Here is a 24,125-nt window from a genome sequence, read left to right on the forward strand (position 1 = left end):
GATTTTATTTAGGGACGATTTTAAGTATAATTTTAATTGGAACACAGCCTCTAATATTTGGTTTTTAATTTGGTTTTAGAAGGGTTTTATTTTTGTATATTGTTATTGTATCTGTTTTTAATATGCTGTGCACCGCCCTGAGTCCTGCGGGAGAAGGGCGGTATAGAAATTAAATAATAATAATAATAATAATAATAATGTACATATTAGCATTTTGTACAGATAGTTCTATTTACTAAAATATGCTAATATGCACATATATGTGTATGTATATATATCCACACAGAGAGACATAATTGGTCTATTCCTGGAATAAACTAATTATGCCAACAAGTCTCTGCATGTGTATATATGTATATATACATGCCCCAAGAAGCTTCATCCAAGAAGCTTCTTCAGTTCTGACTGAATGGTGGGGAAATGGAAGGATTTATATTCTTTGCAGTCATCTGGTCCTTAGTACCCCAAAGGTAAGTCGTTAGCTCTCTGAGGGCCGTTGAGGCCACTTGGGGGTTTATCTGTATCCTCGGGGTCACCTGGGCCAGTGTGGAGATGGGCCTGGGACCTTCTTGGGACGTCTGCAAGGACCGTGTTGGAGACAGGAGGTAAGTGGTGTCGTATCCCTCCCCCTCTGTTGAGAGAGGCCTGTTCGGTTTTAACACAGATGGCCTCTTTGACCCCTCTTTCAAACCAGCGGTCCTCTCCATCCAGAACGTGGACTTTGCTGTCTTCGAAAGAGTGGCCTTCGTCTCTCAAATGCAGATGGACCACTAAATCTTGTCCTGGTGGGCTTGTTCTCCTAGGTTGTGGCATGCATTTGTGGTTTGTTTTTTTTCTACAATGTACAGATCTGTACATGTCTCACTACATTCTACTGCACATACTGCATTGCTCAGTTTGTAGGTGTTTTATCCTTGGGGTGCAGTTCCTCAATCTTGGCAACTTTTTAAGATGTGTAAACTTCGGCTCCTGGAATTCCTGAGTGAGCATGCTGGCTGAGGAATTCTGGGAGCCAAAGTCCACACATCTTAAAAGTTGTCAAGGTTTTGAGAAACACTGCCTTAATGTATTTTGGGATTGAAAGTGTGCACGTACGTTGAGTTAGTTGAAAATCCTTCTGAGCTTTTCAGATAATTCCTGCATTTTATGGATTGATGTTGCTTCGTTTATTTTTTGTCCTTTTTTTGGGGCAGGGGGAGGGGGACAAAGGATCCTACTGGATCTTTGTCTAGATTTGATGAAGGCCCAATTGGGATAGCCACAGGTTCTGAGGGCTTCTTCGATGTGTTTTAGTAGGTAAACCTTCAGCCCAGTAGTGTAGGATTCTGATGACTTCCGTGTTTTTGTTCCAGTGAAGGTAAACACTCTGGGTTTTCTGTATACTTCAGTGTTGAAGTATGAATCTTGTCCTAGCGGGCTTGTTCTCCTAGGTTGTGCCATGCAATTGTGGTTTGTTTTGTTTCTCCAATGTAGAGATCTGTACATGTCTCACTACATTCTACTGCACATAATGCATTGCTCAGTTTGTGAGCGTTTTATCCTTGGGGCGGACAAGCTTCTGCCTTAGTGCAGAGTTTCTCAATCTTGGCAACTTTTAGGATGTGTGAACTTCAGCTCCCAGAATTCCTGAGTGAGCATGCTGGCTGAGGAATTCTGGGAGCCGAAGCCCACACATCTTAAAAGTTGTCAAGGTTTTGAGAAACACTGCCTTAGTGTAGTTTTGGGTTGAAAGTGTGCATGTACGTTGAGTTAGTTGAAAATCCTCCTGAGCTTTTGAGATATTCCTGCACTGTGTGGATTGATGTTGCTTCGTTTGTTGTTCTCTTTGTCTTTATTGGGGTGGGGGGGACACAAAGGATCCTACTGGATCTTTTTCTTGATTTGATGAAGGCCCAATTGGGATAGCCACAGGTTCTGAGGGCTTCTTTGATGTGTTTTAGTCCTTCTTTTCCCTCTTTGCTGGTAGGTAAACCATCAGCCCAGTGGTGTAGGACTCTGATGGCTTCCGTGTTTTTGCTCCAGTGAAGGTAAATACTCTGTGGGTTTTCTGTATACTTCAGAATTGAAGTATGAATCTTGTCCTGATGGGTTTGTTCTCCTAGGTTGTGCCATGCATTTGTGGTTGTTTTGTTCATGAACGCATGGCACAACATAGAACAAACCCATCAGGACAAGATTCAGCAGTTCATCTGTCTGTGGAGATTCTTAGTCAGCCAGGTCAGTTTGCTCCAAAGGTCCTTTTCCAAGAGGCAACTAGACTTCCTTTGTTTTTTCTTGAAGACTTTCACTTCTCATCCAAGAAGCTTGATGGATGAGAAGCGATCATCAAGGAAAAACAAAGGAAGTCCAGTTGCCTCTTGGAACAGCGGTCCATCTGCATTTGAGAGACGAAGGCCACTCTTGAAGACAGCAAAGTCCATGTTCTGGATGGAGAGGACTCCTGGCTTGAAAGAGGGGTCAAAGAGGCCATCTGTGTTAAAACCGAATAGGCCTCTATCGACAGAGGGGGAGGGATACGACACCACCTCTCCTGTCTCCAACATGGTCCTTGCAGCAGTCCCAAGAAGGTCCCAGGCCCATCTCCACACTGGTCCAGGTGACTCCGAGGACACAGATAAACTCCCAGGTGGCTTCAACAGCGGAGAGCTAATGACTGATCTTTGGAGTACTAACGACCAGATGATTGCAAAGAATATAAATCCTTCCATCTCCCACCTTTTGGTCAGAACTGAAGAAGCTTCTTGGATAAGAGGGGAGGGTGTACCACCCAAAAACCCAAAACATAAGCACCTCCCCACACACACAGATGTATAAAGTCAAGTCACAGAGTGTCTGGTTCATTCCACTATATTGAGACACCCCCCTCCCCCCTATTACTGCATGTGCCTGTGTACATTAACACAGTTGCATACAGTCATCTAGGCTAAGATCTATTGGGACCTTTTTTTCCTAATAGATCTTAGCCTATATTGCTCTATGTGTCTGTGTATCTTAACAGACACATAGAGCAATATAGGCTAATATCTATTGGGGCTTTCCTAATAGATCTTAGCCTATATTGCTCTATGTGTCTGTGTTAAGACACACAGACACATAGAGCAATATAGGCTAAGATCTATTAGGAAAGCCCCAATAGATCCTAGCCTAGATGACTGTATGCAACTGTGTTAATGTACACAGGCACATACAGTAATAGGCATATCCCTTAATATATGGTATATGTTTATATCTACATATTACCATATATTAAGGTGTATACCATACTAAGGTTACCAGCTCTGGGCTGCAAAAGAAAAAAAAAGCCACTAGAGGGCAGTAAATTACATTTGGCACCATCTAGTGGCCTAGCATATTTTTGCAGCCCAGATCTGGTAACCTTAGAGCAGCCTTTTTCAAACTTGGCCACCTTAAGATGGATGGCTTTCAACTCCCAGAATTACTTGGGAGTTGAAGTCCCAAGTTTGCAAAACACTGCCCTGGCTTATACACAATATACATCCAGCTGCATGTGTGCCTCTTTCTTCTGCAGCTCCACTGATACATATATATGGGCAATCCAGGGACCTTCCATCATGTCACAATTTGCCTCTTCGGCAACAGTTTTCGAGAAGGAAGTTCCTAGAAAAGGAAGTGTCTTGATGGGGGCATCAGGATACCTCCAGAATACCAAAACCATCTTCCTGGTCTGGAAAGATTCCTTTGGGGAAACTGCTGGATTAGCCCATCGGCGTGAGGAAAACAAGGACATTTAAAGTTGCCCAGAAAAGACCCTTTTGCCCATATATACCAGTCACTTTTCTCCTGATTGCACAAGGACTGCAAACACTCAGGTGCTGAAGTCTTGCCCATCCGAGTTCTCTCTGGCCACCAAGTCCCATCATCCGCAGCCCATGTTGCAACGGCGGAGATGAATACCTATGGTGCTCTCCCTGCTGGTTTGGCAGCTGCCTTAGCCCACCCAGCAAGGAGGCCCCACAAGATGACTTGTGACCAAGCCAGCAAAAAACTGGCATGGAGAATGGATCAGGCAAAGATCCCCATGCTGCACCAAGCTAGAGATGTACTACAACTCCCAGCAGCCCCAGGCAGCACGGATAAGGAGGAGGGGTGCTGCTTTGGCAATCCTGGTGCGATCAGGCAAAGTGCCAGTGGAGCTAGAGAAGAAAGGATACTTACACACACGCTTGACTTACCTGTGGCAGGATTTTCTCCGACTGGGATGGCCTCTGGATCCTCTCCTAATGTGGGATTTTGAAAACCAGCACCCCTGGCAATAAAACAGCCATTTTCAAGCACACCAACCCCCTCATCCCGAGACCAACACTTAATAAAGATATTTTATTTACAAGAAAAACGCTCCCAAAGTCTCTTCTTTTTCTTAAGATCTCCAGATGTTGCAGGTAGCGTCGGCGTCTGTTCCAGAAAGGCAGCACTGAACTATTTTAGCTAGGTGCAAGGAATGGAAGCCCTCCCTTCCCCCAGAATGGTCTCTGTACATGTGGGCTACAATCTGTCTTACTACCTCCTGATTCTTGGGCTAAAGCCTTCATTATCATCTCCTGATTCTTGCCTATCTATCATGGTCCCTGTTAGCCACCACCTCTTCTTCGCTCCCACAGCGCTGTTATTAAAGCTTTGGGGAGACCCCCATGTGCCCCCCCCTTATTCTGCTGCCTACTTGGCCAACCCGTGGCTTCCGAGCCCTCCAAAGAGGTCTGCAGGAACGCCATCCTTGGGGTTCTCCTTCTCCAGGGTCCAGCTCAGCTGGACTTCCCTTCTTCCCACCCTGCCTAGATGTTGTCATAGGGGACCACAAGGCCAATGTTGTAGCTGTAGCCGGGCACTTCGTTGTAAGAGGAGCGGCAGATAGGAAGGACGCTCTCTGCCACCAGCTTGTCTGTGGAGAATTCGTAGGCGTAGATAATGCCTCTGTGCCTGTCCAGAGAGAAGCAAGGGGAGAAAAGGGGAAAGAAAATAAGCAGAGTGCTTTTCAACCAGCCTGGTTCCCAGCAGTTCAAAACCCTCTGGAGCAACTTTCCAATCTTGGCAACGTTAAGATGTCTGCACTTCAAATTCAAGCTGGCTGGGGAATTCTGGGAATTGGCCCTCACGTCTTAAAGTTGCCCAGATTGAAGAACGTTGCTCCATACCAGGGGCCTTCAAACTTGGCCCTTTTATGACTGGTGGACTTCAAGTCCACCAGTCATAAAAGGGCCAAGTTTGAAGACCCCTGCCCCATACTCTGGTTCCTCTCTAGGGCCAAGGAGATGTTAAAATGCAAGCACATCAATTCAAAGTAGGCCCATGTGCTTGAAGGAGCAGCCTTAATGGTTCCGGGTTGTTCTACTTTTGGAGTAGTGCTTCTCAACCTTGGCCACGATAAGACGTGTGGACTTCAATCCCCAGAATTCCCTGGCTAGATATGTCAACTGTCTTGTATTCACCTTCTTGGAAGTCAGCTCAGAGTATGAGGAAACAGATGGGAAGGGAAGTGGGAGGAGGAGGGGAGGGGAGAAAGGGGTAAGGGGAGAAGAGGGAAGGGAAGGGGAGAAGAGGGAAGGGAAGGGGAGAGGAAGGGGGAAGGGAAAGGGAGGGGAAAAGAGAAGATTTAAAACAGGATTTGGGTAAGCTAAATTATGTATTCCAAGAGGAGGCGAGGCCAATAGCCATCCAGAAGCAGCTGGACTATAATTCCCATTAACCTTAGCCAAGCCAAGCCATAATAATGGATGCTGGAACATCTTACCACCCTTCACCCATCACGCTGGGTTTGTTCTTCCAAGCCACTTGCTGCTCACCAGAGCGTGCTTGTGATTTATAGCTGGCTACCCTCCCATCCTAAACCCCTGCCTGGCTTGGCCACAACATCCTGGCTCTCAGCCACCATAAGCTCTGAAACGCTCCTCCATTGCGGCTTCTTCTCTTTTCCTTTTTAAACCAGGGGTATTCAAACTTGGTCCTTTTATGACTTGTGGACTTCAACTCCCAGAATTCCTCAGCCAGGCACGCTGGCTGAGGAATTCTGGGAGTTGAAGTCCACAAGTCATAAAAGGGCCAAGTTGGAAGACCCTGGGTTTAAACTGAGGAAGGCCAACTTGGGGGAATAACTCCCAGCGTCCCGCAATATTGTCTAGCTAAGGCTGCTGGGAACTGTAGTCTAGCCACACCGAGAGAGGTGTCACAGGGCGCCTCCTGCTGGTTGAGATGAAAAGTACCACCGTGAGGGTCAGCTCTCACCTTTGGTGAGCGGTCAAGTCCTCGTCCGTGATGCTGGCTCCATTGGGGATGTGGGCCGTGATGAGAGTGTGGGAGCTGAAGCGGAGGTGGTGAACTGGATGCCTGGAAAAAAAAGGGAGCCAAAGAGTCCATCAGTGGCTCTTCAACAAGGTCTCCATGTTTAAATGAAGTGGACATGCAACTTGCTGTTTAATTAAAAGCAGGGGGCAGTTATTCAAGTGCACAGTACATTGGAGCAAATGCAAAGTAAAACCCTAGGAGTTTATTTTATTTTATTTTTAAAAAACCTTTCCACTGGATGCCTGGAAGAAAAAGGGAGCCACAGAGTCCTTCAGTGGCTCTTCAACAAGGTCTCCATATTTGAATGCAACTGGCTGTTTAATTAAAAGCAGGGGGCAGTTATTCAAGTGCACAGTAAATTGGAACAAATGCAAAGTAAAACCCTAGGAGTTTTTTTTTAAATTATTATTATTTAAAAAACCCTTTCCACTGGGTGCCTGCAAAAAAGGGAGCCCCAGCGTCCTTCAGTGGCTCTTCAACAAGGTCTCCGTGTTTAATAACTGGCTGTTTAATTAAAAGCAGGGGGCAGTTATTCAAGTGCACAGTACATTGGAACAAACGCAAAGTAAAACCCTAGGAGTTTATTTTATTTTATTTAAAATACCTTTCCTCTGCGTGCCTGGAAAAAAACGGAGCCCCAGAGTCTATCAGCGGCTCTTCAACAAGGTCGCCATATTTGAATGCAACTGGCTGTTTAATTAAAAGCAGGTGCAGTTATTCAAGCGGGACTTAATTCTTAATTTTAACACGAATGGCTATATACAGGTAATTCCCCCAAGCACGAACGTTTATTTAGTGAGTGTTCAGAAAAACGAATTAATTCAGAAAGGATACTCACTGTTAGACATGCAAAACCGCCACCAACAAACAGGCCTCTGCAGCCACGTGGCTCGGAGAGGAGAAGCCGGAAGTGGGATATTTTTTATTTTTTTTTGGTGCTGGTCACATGGCCGAAGCTGATTGGGTGATTTTTGCAAGATCTCTTTTGCTTTTGCTTTCCTGGAGCTGCCTGGAAGATATGACTTTATTATTATTATTACATTATTAGAAGTCTTAATATTAATCATAATAGAGCAGCGGGAGGCCCAAGGGCTGCAGAACAGGCACAGAACAAGGAAACATGATTCAAAACACTTAAACCGAGTTAAAAAGGCCTAAAATGGCCTAAGTGCTAATGCTATGGGACAGAAAGCGTGCCCTCCAGTGGACAAGGCAGGAATAGCAGCCACACAAGGAAATAAACCTTACCCCAAAGAGGGCAAAAAAGTCAGGCTTTCCCAAGATATGAAAGACTATTTTTGTTATTTTCGGGGCAAAGTCATCAAAAGGCAGCCTTAGGTTCACCTAACTCAGGGGTAGGCAACCTTGGCTCTTTGATGACTCGTGGACTTCAACTCCCAGAATTCCTGAGCCAGCATGGCTCAGCTTGGAAACCTCCCTTTCCCCTCAGCATGGCTGGCTCAGGAATTCTGGGAGTTGAAGTCCACGAGTCATCAAAGAGCCAAGGTTGCCTACCCCTGACCTAACTCTATTCTAACCCCAAAATGGGTCAAAAGTCAGGCCCTAGTCTTTCTTTACCCCAAAGAGGGCAAAAAAGTCAGGCTTTCCCAAGATATGAAAGACTATTTTTGTTATTTTAGGGGCAAAGTCATCAGAAGGCAGCCTTAGGCAGGAATAGCAGCCACACAAGGAAATAAACCTTACCTGCCGACTTCCTGTCACACATGCGCAGTAGTCCTCCACTGCCGTACACACCGACCTCCCCGGGATGGCCAACTTCCTGTCCGTTCTGTGGCCGTCCTTCCACTTCTATTCAGAACGACCTTCTCAGCATGGCCGACTTCCTGTCCCTAAGGAGGTGATTGGATGTTGGTACGAGAGAGGCTGGGTCTCTTTGTGCCCTTTCCACTTCAGAGGGAGAAAAACAAGAGGCCAAATTGGGAACATAGAGTTAAAGTTCATATGTTTGCAACATAAATTTCAGGGATTCTTTCTCAGGCTTAGTTGCCGCATCTGCATTTCTAAAATGGCCCTGGGGCACTGTTTTACAGACGGAGAGGGCAAGACAAGTTCAGGGGACAGAACGGTCGGGATTTTGAGGTTATTCTTCTGCATCTTTTATTATTAGAAGCCTTAATATTAATAATAATAGTCCAACCCTCTGTGCAGGCTGGAAACCCTATACCAGGGGTAGGCAACCTTGGCTCTTTTATGACTGATGGACTTCAACTCCCAGAATTCGGCTCAGGAATTCTGGGAGTTGAAGTCCACCAGTCATAAAAGAGCCAAGGTTGCCTACCCCTGCCCTATACCATTTCAGACAAATGGCTATCCAGTCTCTTCTTAAAAACCTCAAAGCATTCACAACTAATGGAGGCAGGCCGTTCCACTGACTAATTGTTCTAACAGTCAGAAAATTTCTCCTTAATTCCAGGTTGCTTTTCTCCTTGGTTAGTTTCCATCCGTTGCTTCTTGTCCTGCCTTCAGGTGCTTTGGAGAATAGGTGGACCCCCTCTTATTTGTGGCAGCCCCTCAAATACTGGAAGACTGCTATCATGACACCCCTCGTCCTTCTTTTCATTAAACTCGACATACCCAATTCCTGCAACCGTTCTTTGTATGTTTTAGCCTCCAGTCCCCTGATCATCTTTGTTGCTCTTCTCTGCACTTTCTAGAATCTCCATGTTTCTAGAGTCTCCATGTCATTTTCAAGGCCACACTGACCTGCAAAATCAGTAGCCCTCGACTTAACCATTCATTCAGCGGCCATTTGAACAGCACTGAAAAAAGTGACTTAAAAAGTGGTGTTTTTCACACAACTGTCACAGTATCCTCATGATCATGAAATCAAAATTCGGACCCTTGACGTCACCTCTTTACGACGGTTGCCGTATCCTGGAATCAGCTTTTGCCACCTTCTGAAAAACAAAGTCGTGCGGTCAAGGACGACCTGTGTAACGGCTGAGGAATTCTGCTTCCATGGTCCGGAGATCACCTAATCACAATTTTGTGACTTTCCCAATGGGCCAGATTCATTAAAAGACCGCACGACTTGCTTAACAACTCCAGCGAATTTGTTTAACAAACGGTGGCAAAAAAAAAGGGTCCTATGATGAGGTGTAACTTGCTGAACAACTGTCTCCCTTAGCAATGTAAAGTTTGGGCTCAATTGCCGTCATAGGTTGAGGACTCCCTGTATTAAACTTTGAAGCTGGGCAAGAGATTCTCTTTTCTGGAAAAAAAAAGATTTTCAGTGTGCCACCCACTCAGGGTGTCTGCCTCAGAGCTATTCCAACAGGCTCGTAAATTTACAACTGGAGTGAAGACAGGCTTGTAAATTTACAACTGGAGTGAAGGAGTTGTCTTATTTCGACAGCCTGACAGTGGAAAATTTCTGCCCTGTGGCCAATTTTATGGAAAATTACAAGCAACTGCAACTGGGAAGTGGATAAAAAAGAAAATAACTCGTTGAATGGAGTCTAGATTCCAGCAAATCTGGACCTTAGGCCGGTGTTTCTCAACTTGAGCCACTTTAAGAGAGGTGGACTACCACTCCCAGAATTCCTCAGCTAGCTGCTGGCTGGGGAATTCTGGGAGTGGAAGTCCACCTCTCTCTTTAAGTGACCGGTTGAGAAATAAGATAATCCTTGACTTAAGATCACAATGTGTGTTATGTATGTGTACACTTTGAGAGCAAGCAACTAAATTTCATTTTTAATGTGTACCATTGTGCCCACAGTAAAAAAAATGACAATAAAGGTTTATCTATCTATCTATCTATCTATCTATCTATCTATCTATCTATCTATCTATCTATCTATCTATCTATCTATCTATCTATCTACCTACCTATCTAACAACATCCATTCTTAGGAAGGTAAATACATTTTCAAATCAGGAAACACGAGCCATTTGCAGATTAATCAACACTGGTGGTGCTAGAAAATATTTTGCTAGAATTTTACTTCCAGCCTCCCAGTGATTAACTCAATCAGGCTGCAGGGAAAGACATGTTCCCTGTTAGTTTGATCAACTATTCATTGATTTTATATTGCCATAATTACTAAATGAATCTCTTTTCAGGGTTCACGTAAGGCTCACCCAAACGGCTGAGCTAAGCCACAGACAAACCAAGATCTAACTTGCCCCACTTCACCCTTTATACAAAACTATAGGGAAGTCCTTGACTTACAGCCAGTCATTTAGTGAAGTTACAACGGCACTGAAAAAAAAGGGACTTATGACCATTTTTCATACTTAACGACCGTTGCACCGTCCCCAGGGTCATGTGATCCAAAGCTGGCTGGGGAATTCTGGGAATTGAAGTCCGTTCATCTGAAAAGTTGTTGAGATTGAGAAACACTGATCTAAACTACCTTCAGGGGAAAGAGGGACATTAAAGCTATCCAGGAGCAGAGAAGCTGTCAACGTTTAGCCACGCTATTGAACGCAACGCTTGTTTGTGTGCTTTGAATAGTGGATACTAGAAAAGGAAGACATAGATGGGTTTCTTTGGTCAACAACTTTTGGAAACAGCATCCTGGATTGACCTGTAGGACGTCAGTTGTACCTTTCTGATCTTCATCTGCCAGGACAACTGCTTTTCTGCAAATAAAATAGAGTCTCCTTTGGCTGCATCTTCCTGAAGGTGGATACATCCTTTCCCCTAATCCCCAACAATGATTAATAACCTCAAGTCGGAGGTTAAACCAAGATGAGTTACCTATTGCTTCTTTGATCCTTAGTAACTCTTTTCCTTCTATGATTAACTCCCTCTGCTTTCTAATCACCCTCATCAAGTCAACACAAAATCTCACAAAATCCCAATTGTAGCTGGCTTCGTATTTATGGATTTCAGCTCCCATTATCCCCAGCCAGCCCTGGCAGAAAGGGGATTGTAGTTGATACTCCAACAGTCCAGATGTTTATATGGAGACTGTCAGTCACCCAGGTGACACTTGTCCCAAAGTGCTTTTTTTAAAGGCAACTGGACCTTGTTTTTCCTTGAAGACAGTCCAATGCAGTGAGACATGTGTAGATCTGTATACTGGAGAAACAAAACAACTACAAACCCATGGCACAACTTAGGAGAACAAACCCATCAGAACAAGATTCAGCAGTCCATCTGGTTTTGAAAGACAAAGGTCACTCTTTTGAAGACAGCAAAGTTCTGGGCAGAGAGGACCACTGGATTGAAAGAGGGGTCAAAGAGGCCATCTAGATTAAGGTTGAACACGTCTCTTAACAGAAGGGAGGGATACGACACCACCCATCTCCTGTCTACAACACGGCCCTCTCAGCAGTTCCAAGAAGGCTCCACACCCATTGGCACCACTCAGGTGACTCCAAAGTCATAGGTGAACCTCCAAGTGGCCTCAGTGACTCTCTAAAAGAAGGCAAATGATCAGCTGGAATATCAATCCTTCCATCCTCCGCCATCCAGTCAGAACTGAAGAAGCTTCTTGGATGAGAAGCGAAACGTCTTCAAGGAAAAACCAAGTCCAGTTGTCTTTTGAAAAAGCCCCTTTGGGTCTGCCTTATTAACTTGCTCTGATTGATGACGCTGCTTGGAGGGGGGGCAAAATGTCTCAAACCAACAAGAAAAAAACAGCGGGCACGGCTCAAACTTTTGACAACTAATCAGGAACTTTTCCCAAGACACGCATCATGCACTGCCACAAAGCCCATCAGACAGATTGGACGAAAACCCCCAACTTTCCCAATCTGTGTGCTGGGCGGAAAACACCAGGAATTTATGCCTGGTAATTGCTTTCAGCAAATGTTCAGCTTTGTCCTTGAGTGTCCGGCTCAAAATCAAAGCCTTGATCAAGTTTGGCGCTAGGGACCGTGCAGACAGACAAAACAGACAAGACCCAATCTCTGCAGCCTTCTTATCTTCTACCCATCCCTCTGACTCGTGGCACTTTGCCAGCCAGCTGCAAAACAAAGCAACGGAGAGATCACAATGGCAGAAGAACTAAACAGCACCTAAGCAAGGACAGAGTGAGGTTTCCTATGGAGGCAAAAGACTACGGACACCATGGAGGTCAAGATAACGCTAAGGCTGCATGCAGAGCGCCATAAACCATCTTGATCACTGACCTCCCTAAGAAAAAAAAGGGAGGAAAGAATGCATGACCATTTTTCCCTCGCCAAAATAGCCCAATGTGCTAGAAGGTCTAGTCAAAGCAATAACACAATGTTTTAATGGCATCAATAAGCTTGGTTGTGGCAGCAAGGGGGGAAGAGAGGCTGAACTGGCCCAGAATCAGAATAGTGCTGGAAGGGACCTTGGAGGTCTTCTAGTCCAACCCGCTGGCTCAAGCAGGACACCCTAAACCATTTCAGACAAATGACTGTCCAGTCTCTTCTTAAAAACCTCCAGTGATGAAGCACCCACAACATCTAGAGGCAAATGAATGATTGTTAAGTCAAGGACTGCCTGTATGTGAGTGTAGCCACGTGTTCTTTGCTCAGTGGTGCTGGTAAAGTTCCTTCCCCCCCGCCAGAGAGCTACTTTGAGATGGTGAATTGCATCTGAGGAAATGAGCTGCAGCGCCCCAAAACGTAGGCCTCTTAATAACACCCATTAATTAAAAACAGGCTATCAGGCCCCTCCTCATTTGGGGGCTCCCCAAAATTGACAGCCCCTTTCCCCCGCCAAACCAGTCAAATGGCACACAGAATATACATAATTCCGGTTTATTTCGCCTCTTGTACAAAACAGTTTCAGCAATTGATTTCCTTTTTTAAAAAATCCGCACGCAAGAATCTCACCGATCAGCCATAATCTGGTGCAGGAGAAGGAAACAAGAGAATAGCACCCCTGTTCCACACTCTTCCCCCCAGATATGCACTTTTGTTTCCGCCAAGGGGGGAAAAAAATACTACTTGGTGCCTCCCCCAACAAACCAAGTTTATGCCACAAAAGGGGAGGGGGCAAGTGGGGGGGGGAGGAACCTCTTCCTGCACCTCCTTAATAAACCACAGAGGTTCCCATCACCCCAACTTTGATTCCTGCAAAAAATTAAAGTGTCTTGTTTACTGTTGCCTGGGGAATTACAAAAGACGGAGAGCAACAGGCTACAAAAACCAGGCAAGGGCTTCGTATTTTGCATGTCTGAACCCCTCATTTTAGGGAGGTGCCTTAACGTTCATGGAGAGATGGTGCCAGAGGTTAGGCCGCTTCGAGCAGCTCAGTTTTAACTTCATGGACGTTGGCCAAAACAACACAAAAGAACCAACTCAGTTTGTCGCCAAGGTGGGAAAAGGAAAAAAAAAAAGGGGAGGGGGATTTTAGTGTCCTGGAAATGGAGTGCTTTTTTTAAAGAGGGGGGAAAAAACAAAAACCACAGCGCTGGAATGCAGGAAGAGAGAGTGGCATCCGAACCACTTGGAAAAAAATCATACAAATAATCAGAATTTTTTTGGCCAGCGTTCCTTCTGGTCCAGAATCGGAGGGAGAGGGGAATTCAGCATTTCTGGTCCGTCCAGCATATGGGAATTTGGTCAAGACAGCCCGGCTAAGCAGGATGGGCTTTCCTTTTTAGCTCTCTTGACTTTTAGCAGCCCGAGGAGACGCGTCCGTGTCTCGGATAGTCCGTTTCTGCGGAGAGGAAATGGCTCAGGGTGGGCCGTGCGCGGATTAGGGGAAGAAACAGGACAGCCAAGTCAAATTCTTCCTACGCATAAGACAGAACGCAGGGCATTAGCGTGTCCCCGTCGAACGCCGTTCGCTCAACTTAAGAGCCTCTCCTTGGGCGACCGAGGCAATCGTTCATCCGGAGAACCTTAGCAGGAGAAAACGGGGGCCCAGATGGACTACAGCTCCCATCCTAGGCTTGGTGCAACAGAGCCGGCTGCAGGCTTAGGGTTTTGGAGGTCGCCAGCTTACGCGAGGGCCGAGAGAGAGAGGTAGCATGTGAGAGAGAGAGAGAGAAGCCCGGCAGCTTCTCCGATCAAGGGTGGAATGTAAGACTCGAGGGCAAAGGCGATTGCACGCGTGAAAGACGGGCCACAGCCTGGGAAGAAATAAAGGAGCTGTTGCACTTCGGCCCGAGAGAGAGAGAGAGGTGAGAGTTAAGGGGACGTCCTGCATTTATTCCTATCAGAGAACGGGATCCTGAGCCAAACCACACCTCTAATTTAGTGCTCTACAGGTGGCCATATTCCTTTCCTATGTTTCTATACCTGTGTGATTCTGGCCAATCAAACTTTCCCCCCTGAAGCAACGGAGGGGTGTGTGTGACTTCAGTGCTTCCCAGCCTCAAAAACGCCACCCCCCCACACACCATAGCAGAGGGCAGCAGGGGCGCTCCTAGCCCTTTCCAACTAGGGGTGCCGCACGGGACTCTTTCTTCTGACCGTCGGAAGGCCTGATACTTACCCGCCTGCCCTCCGACAAATCGCTCTCCCCTCCTTACAATCCCAGCTAACCATTTTCCTATCGAGGGTGTGTCTCCCTGGTACAGTCTGGTCTGTGGTCTGGGAGGGAGGGAGGGGAGGGGGGGTCCGTGATCTGGAAAGTGCAATCCCCACCCCTACAGATAGGTGTCCTCGCTCTCCCGGGAACTAAGGCTCTCCTTGGACTGATGGAGAAGGAAAGAGTCGGGCTCCAGCAAAGTCTGAGATCCGTTTTCTTCGGGGATGGGGCCGTTGGCTTGGTTGCCCACGGCGACGGGCCCTTTGGGGGTGCCCTTCCGCAGCTTGCCCTTGCGGCCCTTGGGGGAGAGGGCGGCGCCGGGGGGCAGGATGATGGAAGGAGAGGGCTCCAAGGCTTTGTGGGGGTACGGCTCAGAATCCCTGATAGCCTTGGCGCCGTGGAAACGGGGAGGAGACTTGCATTGCAGCTCTCCGTGGGTCTCCTTCCACTTCTTCAGCTGGATCAGGTGTTCCCGCTCGATGTGGCGCTCCGTCACTGGCAACTCTATGACCTAGGAGGGACAAAAGAACAGGTGGGCATCCAGGTGTTTTCCCAAACCTGGACAGACACCAGAAGCACCGAGGCCAGCATATAAATAACCTATCCACCCCAAGCTTCCTTCTGCCTCCCAAAAGTTGTCCAGGTCCCCATTCTTCTACGGATGTAGAATCAAAGAATCCTAAGGCTGGAAGGGACCATGGAGATCTTCTAGTCCAACCGGCTGCTCAAGGCAGGTGCCCTTATGTTTTCTGTATCTATGCATTTGGTTGTTTTTTTTAATGAAGACTTAGTTACTCCACCACTAAGTCACTTTCATCAAATCCCAAAGCCTGTGAAGGGGCTACTGCAAAAGATGAAGATACAACACACAACATAGGTGCCTGTCCTAAAGATGCTTTTCCAAAAGGCAACTGGAATGTCTTGGTGTTTTCCTTGAAAATGTTTCGCTTTTCACCCAAGAAGCTTCTTCAGTTCTTTGTGTTCAGAATCCGAATAGAGCTGGAAGGGGCTTTGGAGGTCTTCTAGTCCAGCCCCCTGCTCAAGCAGGAGAACTGTCCTAGACCATTTCAGACAAGTGACTGTCCAGTCTCTTCTTAAAAATCTCCAGTGATGGAGCAACCACAACTTCTGGAGGCAATTTGTTCCACTGGTTAATTGTTCTAATTGTTAGGAAGTTTCTCCTTAATTCCAGGTTGCTTCTTTACTTGATTCGTTTCCGTCCGTCCGTTCTTCTGGTGCTTTCAGGTGCTTTGGAAAATAAGTTATTAGAAAATGAGCTCATATTAGGATCTTCAGGAGATCCTATATCATTCCGGACAAACGGCTGTCCTATCTTCAATACGTCCATTTTTCACAGTTACCACCTTTGCTGCATCCACACAGTCACCTGATCAAAATTCAGACGCTTGGCAACTGATTCGTACTTAACGACGGTCGCAGCGTCCCGGGATCACGTGATCCCCTTCTGCGACCTTCCGACAAGCAAAGTCAATGGGGGGGGGGAAGCTGGATTCGCTTAACGACCGTGTTACCAACTCAACAAGTGCAGTAATTCAGTTAACAACGGTTGGCAAGAAAAGTCGTAAAATGGGGCAAAACTCACTTAAAAAAAAAACACGGCAGAAATTTGGGGGCTCAATTGTGGTCGTACGGCGAGGACCCCCTGTAGGTAACTCCTGGCTTTTTGCACCTGCCATTTACCTGCGTGGGAGGCAGCTGATTTACCGGATTTACCTCTTGAACGAGGAAAGCCTCTTGCATGATTTTGGAATTCAGGGCTCTCAGCTGCTCCATCGTCTCGTACTGCCCTTGGCACCTTCGCAGCTTCTCCGAAGAACCCAGCGTGTACTTCAGGAGCACGAGACCCACGCGGAAGATGATCTTGACGCCTGCGGGAAAGGGAGGAGAAGGCAGCGTTTACATCCAATCCCTTTACTAGCTAGTCCTCGACATTTAGTGACGGTTCAAAGTTACAACGGCACTGGAAAAAAGGGACTTGGGGCTGTTTTTCACGCTGAAAATAGGATCAACCTCTTCTCCAAAGCGCCTGGAGGCAGGACAAGAAGCAACGGATGGAAACTAATCAAGGAGAGAAGCAACCTGGAATTAAGGAGGAATTTCCTAACAGTGAGGACCATTATCCAGTGGAACGGCTTGCCACCAGAAGCTGTGGGTGCTCCATCACTGGAAGTTTTTCAGAAGAGACCGGACAGCCATTTGTCTGAAATGGCATAGGGTTTCCTGCCTGAGCAGGGGGTTGGACTAGAAGACCTCCAAAGTCCCTTCCGGCTCTGTTATTCTGTTACAAACTGCAACTACAAAGCCAGCCACCAGGGGGCAGCCAGGTGGCATGAAGCAACTTCCTGCTTGCTGCTCAAATTGGAACCTCACAGCATGAACATCATCACTGACCTAGATTTGCGACTCCCAGGGATTTGTGTCTGTGTGACCAGCCTGGGCAGAGGGGAAAGCCACAGGGCAGAGGCAGAAAAACCCAGCACTTGCCACAAAGGAAGGCAAAGTCATAAGTCCATGTCAGTTGCCAAGCTTCTGAATTCAGATCACGTGACTGCAAGGAGGCTGAGAGGGCCAGAAGCGCAAGGTCTGGCTAGAAGTCATTTTTTTCAGCACTGCCGTAATTTCAAACAGGGCCGTTAAGTCGAGGACTGCCGGATATCCTGATGGAAAGGCTCATGGGATATCAGGAAGGATTGATGATTCCTCCAAAGAGCAATCCCACTGGGTTGCTCTCATTATGGGCTTTCCGATGCTGTGGCTCCAGTGCGGAATAATAATAATAATAAAGTTGGAAGGGACCTTGGAGGACATGTAGTCCAACCCCCTGCTCAGGCAGGAAACCCTATACCATTTCAGACAAATGGGTGTCCAGTCTGTTTCTTAAAAACTTCCAGTGTTGGAGCATTTCACCGCTTCTGGAATGGCGAGAAGCAATCGCCACCAGAAGTGTCTATCAAATGTGGCCAGCGTGGGTCCATGTCTACACACACACACACACACACACACACACACACACACACAAAGGCCAGCTGCTACACCCGACGGAGCGCGCTCAGTACCTTCGCAGAAGAACATATCCCAGACCCGCAGCACAGAGCTCCAGGGCAGGGTCCTGGAGAAGGCGCACATGAACCACTCCGTCATGTACAAGATGGGGTCGATCTTCTGCTTGCTGAGATGCTTGTAAGCCAGCGGGGAGACTCTCTGCAGCAGGGAGAAGAGGATCTCCCCATCCAACTGGATGGCCTCCTGCGGGGGAGAAGACAGGAGATCTGAGCGGGGGGGGGGCTGGCTCTGCCTCAGCCACAGCCAGCCACTGGTCCACGTTGGCATTCGCTGGCTGTCAGCCTGCCATAAACTGAGCCGGAGGGGAGGGGAAAGTGGAACTAACGAAATCGATCAGAGGCAAAGCTTCAAGGCCGTTACCCTGGGAGAAAAAAGCAAGGCCGTTGCAAAAAACAAAAAAACACCAATTTACTCAAATATAATTGGACAATAAGGGGCCAGGAGAGGAGAAAAACTAGATGGGGAAAGTTAACCGGGAAATTCTGACCCGCAAACTACAGTTCTGGCTTTCTTACACTGTAATCCACTAGGCTTTTAGTAAAAGTCTACCTGTCACTGCAAATGGAGTTGAGGGTCTTTCTTTTCTAAGGAACTATGACACCCCCACCCCCTTGCTACTCCTTCCTTGGGGCCGCATTGTGTCCTCGCTCTCCTGAAACCAGCATGGCAGCAGATCTCCATCAGGGTCTAAAGCAGGGGGGGGGGTCTCCAAACTTGACAACTTTAAGACTTGGGGACTGGTTGGTGGAGAATTCTGGGAGTTGAAGTCCACAAGTCTAAAAGCTGCCGTGTTGGGAGACCCCTGGCCTGGAGGAAACACTCACCAGCTTCTCGCTGTAATAGCCAGGAAGATATTTCTCACATATTTGCACAAGACACCAGAAAGCTTGCTGAAGAGAGAGAAAGAGACAAAAAAATATATTATTAGTCCAATAGGACTGAGTTTGTAGTGGGGAAGGGGGGGAGGAAAGAGAGTACGGGAGGGGAGGAGGAAGAGAGGGGAGGGGAGAGGAGAGAGGAAAGAGGAGGGGAGGAGAGGAGGAAGGAAAGAGAGGGGAGGAGAGAGGAGAGGAGCGAGGAGAGGAGGTAAAGAGGGAAGGAGAGAGGAGGAGAGGAGAGGAGGAAGGAAAGAAGAGAGGAGAGGAGAAAGGAAAGAGGAGAGGGGAGAGGAGAGGAGAGAGGAGAGGAGGAAGGAAAGAGAGGAGAGGGGAGAGGAGAGGAGGAAGGAAGGAAGGAAAGAGAGGAGAGGGGAGAGGAGGGGAGAGGAAAAAGGAAAGAGAGGGGAGGGGAGAGGACAGGACAATAAAGTTAGAAGGAACCTTGGAGGTCTTCTAGTCCAACCCCCTGACTCAAGCAGGATACCCACTCCACCAACTTTTATTTTTACAGCAGGAAATCCAGTCCTGGCTATTTTTACTCTCTGCTGATATCGACTGGATATGACTACCGATTAGCCAAGCCGGAGGAAGCGGCCCCCGGAGAGTGACAGGAAGGACCCAGAGGGAGAAGACACGGGAGGGAGCGTCTGCAAGAGGAACGCCAGCGCACCTCGGCGGGCATGTGCATCAGCAGCACCGCTGCGACCGGGGCCTGCGCCTGGCAATACCCTTCCTCCGGCCGGTACAGAGTGTAGGCTTTCAGGACCCGGAACAGATCTTGTTGCCTGCAGCAGGGGAGAGGGGGGGGGGAAAAAAGAAGGAAATTGTTGACGGGAAATGAGGGAAGATCAGGCAGAAGGAGCTCAAATTGGGAGGAGGTCAGCCTGTCTTCCAGCCTGGCCGTCTGGAAGATGCCTCTTACAAAAGGAGCTTTGATCGGGGCTGTACAAAGCCTCGCTCAGAAGGCAATCTGGAACCGAGGCGTCCATGGGAATCAAATTACGGAACTGCAGGATCAAATGTTCCACACCACATCGATTCCCATCAGTTCAACAATTTCATGGGTTTGCACATGCCTGAACACAATATTTTATTTATTTATTTAAAATTTTCTAAGGTGTGCCCGGCTTAGACAGGGGGACTGCATCAACACACAATGATTCAAGAAGAACAAGAGGAAGGGGAAGAAGGGGAAGAAGGGGAAGAAGGGGAAGAAGAAGAAGAAGAAGAAGAAGAAGAAGAAGAAGAAGAAGAAGAAGAAGAAGAAGAAGAAGAAGAAGAAGAAGAAGAAGAAGAAGAAGAAGAAGAAGAAGAAGAAGAAGAAGAAGAAGAAGAAGAAGAAGAAGAAGAAGAAGAAGAAGAAGAAGAAGAAAGAAGAAGAAGAAGAAGAAGAAGAAGAAGAAGAAAACCACAAAGAAAACCATGTAATGACAAACACACAATGTAAACAAATCTAAAATCCGGAACAAGCAAAGAACAAGAAAACAGAGGGGAAGAGATAACAATTTGAGTCCACAAAGCCAATGCAGACCAAGGCTGCGTTAACAGAGGGATAGAATCGAGATCATCTGAAGCGTTGGTACCACTTTACAAGGCCTTGGTAAGGCCACACTTGGGATACGGCATCCAGTTTTGGTCGCCATGATACAAAAAAGATGCTGAGACTCTAGAAAGAGTGCAGAGAAGAGCAATAAAGATGATTNTCCCAACTCTGTTATTCTGTTAAGCAGCAATTTGAACCAAGACCCTGGGAACCCAATCGCACGCCTTCACGTGGGTTTCTAAAACTGACGCTAAAAGACTTGGTGCCTCCAGTCTTGGAAAGGAGATTAATAACCCCTGACAGGCTGAACAGCCATGAATTTGCATAAGCTGATTTCTAAATCCTTGACTTGCCATTTCCATTCCCCAATTATAAGCTGGGCAAAGCCGTCTCCCTTTTATCTGTCCTGGACTGCCCCCATGTTAGAGGACTCCATCAAGGAAGGAAGGAAGGAAGGAAGGAGGGAGGGAGGGAGGGAGGGAGAGAGAAAGAAAAAAAGAAAGAAAGAAAAAGAGAGAGAGAGAGAGAGAGAGAGAGAGAGAGAGAGAGAGAGAGAGAAAGGAAGGAAGGAAGGAAGGAAGGAAGGAAGACAGCTGTATGTTTGCCACATTATGCCAGACTCCATTGCAGCTTTAACAGATGCCCGCCACGCAGGCAGAAAAATTCTAGGTCCAGCCACAGCCTGTGGCCTCCGGAGCAGGCCACGATGCTAGAGTGGAAAGGAGTATTGTATTTTAAAAAAAGGCAGGGGGTGGACAGAGCCACTTACCCATGGCCCCCCCGAGCAGCAAACATCTCATGGAATGGAAATTGACGGTGGAGATCTCGCTCAATCACATCCAGCCATTTGGGCTCCCCCGCAGCCACGTCCAGCTCCTGTGAATCAAAACAAGTGCTTCATTTATCTACTTATTAAATTTATACGCTGCCCTCCTCGCTGTCACGGGACTCTGGGAGGCTGACAAGGCCAGCAATAACAGTACGAAAGGATCAGAAGATGAAGTTTCCCCTTCTTCTTTCCTTCGCCAAAGGATCTTACATCAAACTTGCCGGCGTTCTGTTCCAGCTTGACTTTGCCCCCCGAGAGGTACTGCCAGGCCCGGCCACGCAGCGAAGGTGGGATCCCCTTTTGGCATCTCAGCCGGATCTGAAAAGGAGAGAAGAGTCGCTGATGAGATGCAAGGCTGAAACACACAAATGCAAAAACATTTTTTTTAAAAAAATGGTAAAAAGCGAATCAGCGTCACGTTTTCCCAATTCTCTTAACAACCCTCTTCCTTTCTTAAAAGAACGGTTGATTAGGAAACAATGGCTGGCTGGCTGGCTGGGGAATTCTGGGAGTTGAAGTCCACATCTTAACGCTGCCTAGGCTGGCCATCCCGGAGACAGAGCAAGGCTGAAGACTCAAGAGAAGTGAATCAGGCACACAGAGGATAGAGGTGGAAGGGGCCAACTTCTTTTGGGACTTACCTTTTTGTGCTTTTTTGCCATCCACTTGTCCCAGTTGTTCAGCATGTCCAGCCATTTTGATTCCCTCTGCCTCAGCACATCCAGCGGCACCTCCTCCAGCCTGGGACACAATTGACAAAAAGTTATGCTCCCTCTAAGAATTCAGAGACTGGCGGGGGTGTGTGTGTGTGTCCATTTTGCTAAGCCAGGATAGAGTTAAACACAGCTTGCTGAAGACGTTGCAAGGGGCTAGGGTCACCCATAGGCAAAAACATACTGGGGGGAGGGGGCTCATTGATGTGTGAACCGCATCAATGGGATTCAATGAATTCAGCCTTGATGTCATGGTTCCGACAGATGAGACTCTTCAAAAGAACTTTGAGGCTTTGTTTACCCTAAAGAATCTTTTATTTGAGTAACATAAGATCGGCACTGCATAATCGAAGCCAAAAACTGAATTCCCCTCCCCTGGGTACATAGTATCCAAGCACAATTCCCTCCTTCAATTAATAGTCATAAATCACATTCCCCAATTAGCTTGAAGCACGGGCTTCCTCTCCAGCTCAATTCCTTATCAGCTCTGGGCTCAGTAACCTTGATTCTCCTGCTAAGTTTAGTGTTGTTATGTCTAGTTCAGGGGTTCTCAACCTTGGCAACTTTAAGACTTGTGGACTTCAACTCCCAGAATTCCTCAGCCAGCTTTGCTGGCTGAGGAATTCTGGGAGTTGAAGTCCACAAGTCTTAAAGTTGCCAAGGTTGAGAACCCCTGGTCTAGTTGGACTCTTATTCACAGCTCCCCCCACTCCCAGCATCACCTAACTCTAAAAGCAAAAGGAAGAAAGATGGCTACATTTCCATCTATTGTCAATGCAAAAACATCTGATGTTAGCAGCGTTGACACTTAAATTGATTTGATTTTTTTAGGCCTGCAATTCCATCAAGAAAATGAGGGTGGACGTATCTCTAACTCAAATGTCATAAACCATCACTAAGAGCCTGCACCTGTTCACATGTAACCAACCTAATACTGCAGCAGGTACTCAAGTCAATGAATTTGATTTTCTTAAACTCAAAATCACACACACACACACACACACACGTTTTATAAAACCATCCTGCCAGGATGTAACCAACTGAACACCTCCAAACTTCAGCGGTCCTGTTAAAGTCTTAATTTAGGGCAGAGGTCCCCAACCTTTTGGGCACCAGGGACCGGTTCCGTGGAGAAAGGTTTTTCCACGGACTGGAGGGTGCGTGGTTTTGTGTGCCGCCTGCATCCCACGGATGGGGCTTTGCTTGTTTGTGCAGGCCGGTTGCTGGCATGTCGTGGCCCGGTAGCGGTCCACAGACTGGGGGTTGAGGACCCCTGATTTAGGGTTACCAGGACAGGGATCTGCCAAGGAATCGATGGGGCAGAAGTTTTGAAAACCCTCCAAGCCAAGCAAATTTTTCTCGCAGCAAGGTTGCCTTCAAATAAGAGTCAGCCCAGGTTTTTGTTTTTTGTTTTCCTCTTCCCAAATATTGCCAAAAAAGGAGGTGAAAAATCTAAAAGCCAGGAATGCTGCCAAACCAGACGGAAATAAGCGTGGGGCAGCCAGGGGTATGCATTCCGTAGATTTCTGCCTTCAGCCCATTCCTGATCAAGGGTGGGGCCAGGATTAGGATGTTGTTTTTCCAATTCGGGGGCTCGGGGGGGGCAGTTCCTGGAAATGCTACGGTACGTCGAAACTGATACTGGAGCGGTAAACAAGGGAGTTTTATCCTGCTCAAACCCTGCCCCGTTGGGAGCAGCTTTGAAGTTTGGGGCTTTCGAAACACGGATTTGGTTTTGCCCAACCGGCGGAATCGCCCTCCGTCTGCCAGCCCTGGGAATTCCTGCTGATGGAAAACGGACACCAAGATCTGAGTCATCTCCTCACCCCACCCAAAACCTCAAAGCCATCTGAAGTCTAAATGGAGAAGTTATACAGGAGGCTTATAGCAGCGGACCGAGGTGTCAGCTCTAGGAAACTGCAGCCTTCTGGTTGGACCACCAAGTCTTCTCGCCAGAGTGGCCCCAAGTGAGGGCTTCTGGGAGAGGTAGTCAGCCGACAGGCAAAGAGCCAAATTTGTCACCACTGTTACGAAGGAAAGCAGAGCAATTTATTCAATGCATCTGAAATCTCCCCTTCCTATAGAATAGAAGTTGTCCTTGACTTGTCCAAATAATAATAATAATAATAATAATAATAATAAGAATAAGAAGAAGAAGAAGAAGAAGAAGAAGAGGAAGAGGAAGAGGAAGAGGAAGAGGAAGAGGAAGAGGAAGAAGAAGAAGAAGAAGAAGAAGAAGAAGAAGAAGAAGAAGAAGAAGAAGAAGAAGAAGAAGAAGAAGAAGAAGAAGAAGAAGAAGAAGAAGAAGAAGAAGAAGAAGAAGAAGAAGAAGAAGAAGAAGAAGAAGAAGAAGAAGAAG

At 47.1% G+C, this 24,125-nt stretch overlaps 1 protein-coding gene and 1 long non-coding RNA gene across 2 annotated transcripts in view; both read right to left on the reverse strand.

Annotated features, from left to right (window-relative positions):
* Positions 1-4,329: 4,329 nt before the first annotated feature.
* On the reverse strand, positions 4,330-7,203 carry LOC107288819. Its single transcript, XR_001548913.1, has 3 exons — positions 7,136-7,203; positions 6,238-6,339; positions 4,330-4,935 (listed from the first exon to the last, which is right to left on the reverse strand). It is a non-coding gene; the product is annotated as an uncharacterized LOC107288819 (long non-coding RNA).
* A 7,634-nt stretch (positions 7,204-14,837) lies between these two features.
* The window catches only part of TBC1D10A (TBC1 domain family member 10A), a 20,516-nt gene continuing 11,228 nt past the window's right edge, over positions 14,838-24,125 (reverse strand). The window contains exons 3-10 of the mRNA XM_015817452.1: positions 21,695-21,794; positions 21,264-21,371; positions 20,994-21,100; positions 19,352-19,466; positions 18,628-18,693; positions 17,797-17,986; positions 16,454-16,608; positions 14,838-15,230 (exon numbers count right to left, since the gene is read on the reverse strand). Coding sequence (XP_015672938.1) covers positions 14,838-15,230; positions 16,454-16,608; positions 17,797-17,986; positions 18,628-18,693; positions 19,352-19,466; positions 20,994-21,100; positions 21,264-21,371; positions 21,695-21,794 — 1,234 coding nt within the window. The remainder of the gene's footprint in view (positions 15,231-16,453; positions 16,609-17,796; positions 17,987-18,627; positions 18,694-19,351; positions 19,467-20,993; positions 21,101-21,263; positions 21,372-21,694; positions 21,795-24,125) is intronic.

The sequence above is a fragment of the Protobothrops mucrosquamatus genome, unplaced genomic scaffold (genome assembly GCF_001527695.2).
Source record: "Protobothrops mucrosquamatus isolate PMUCROS unplaced genomic scaffold, P.Mucros_1.0 scaffold593, whole genome shotgun sequence".
NCBI lineage: Eukaryota > Metazoa > Chordata > Lepidosauria > Squamata > Viperidae > Protobothrops > Protobothrops mucrosquamatus.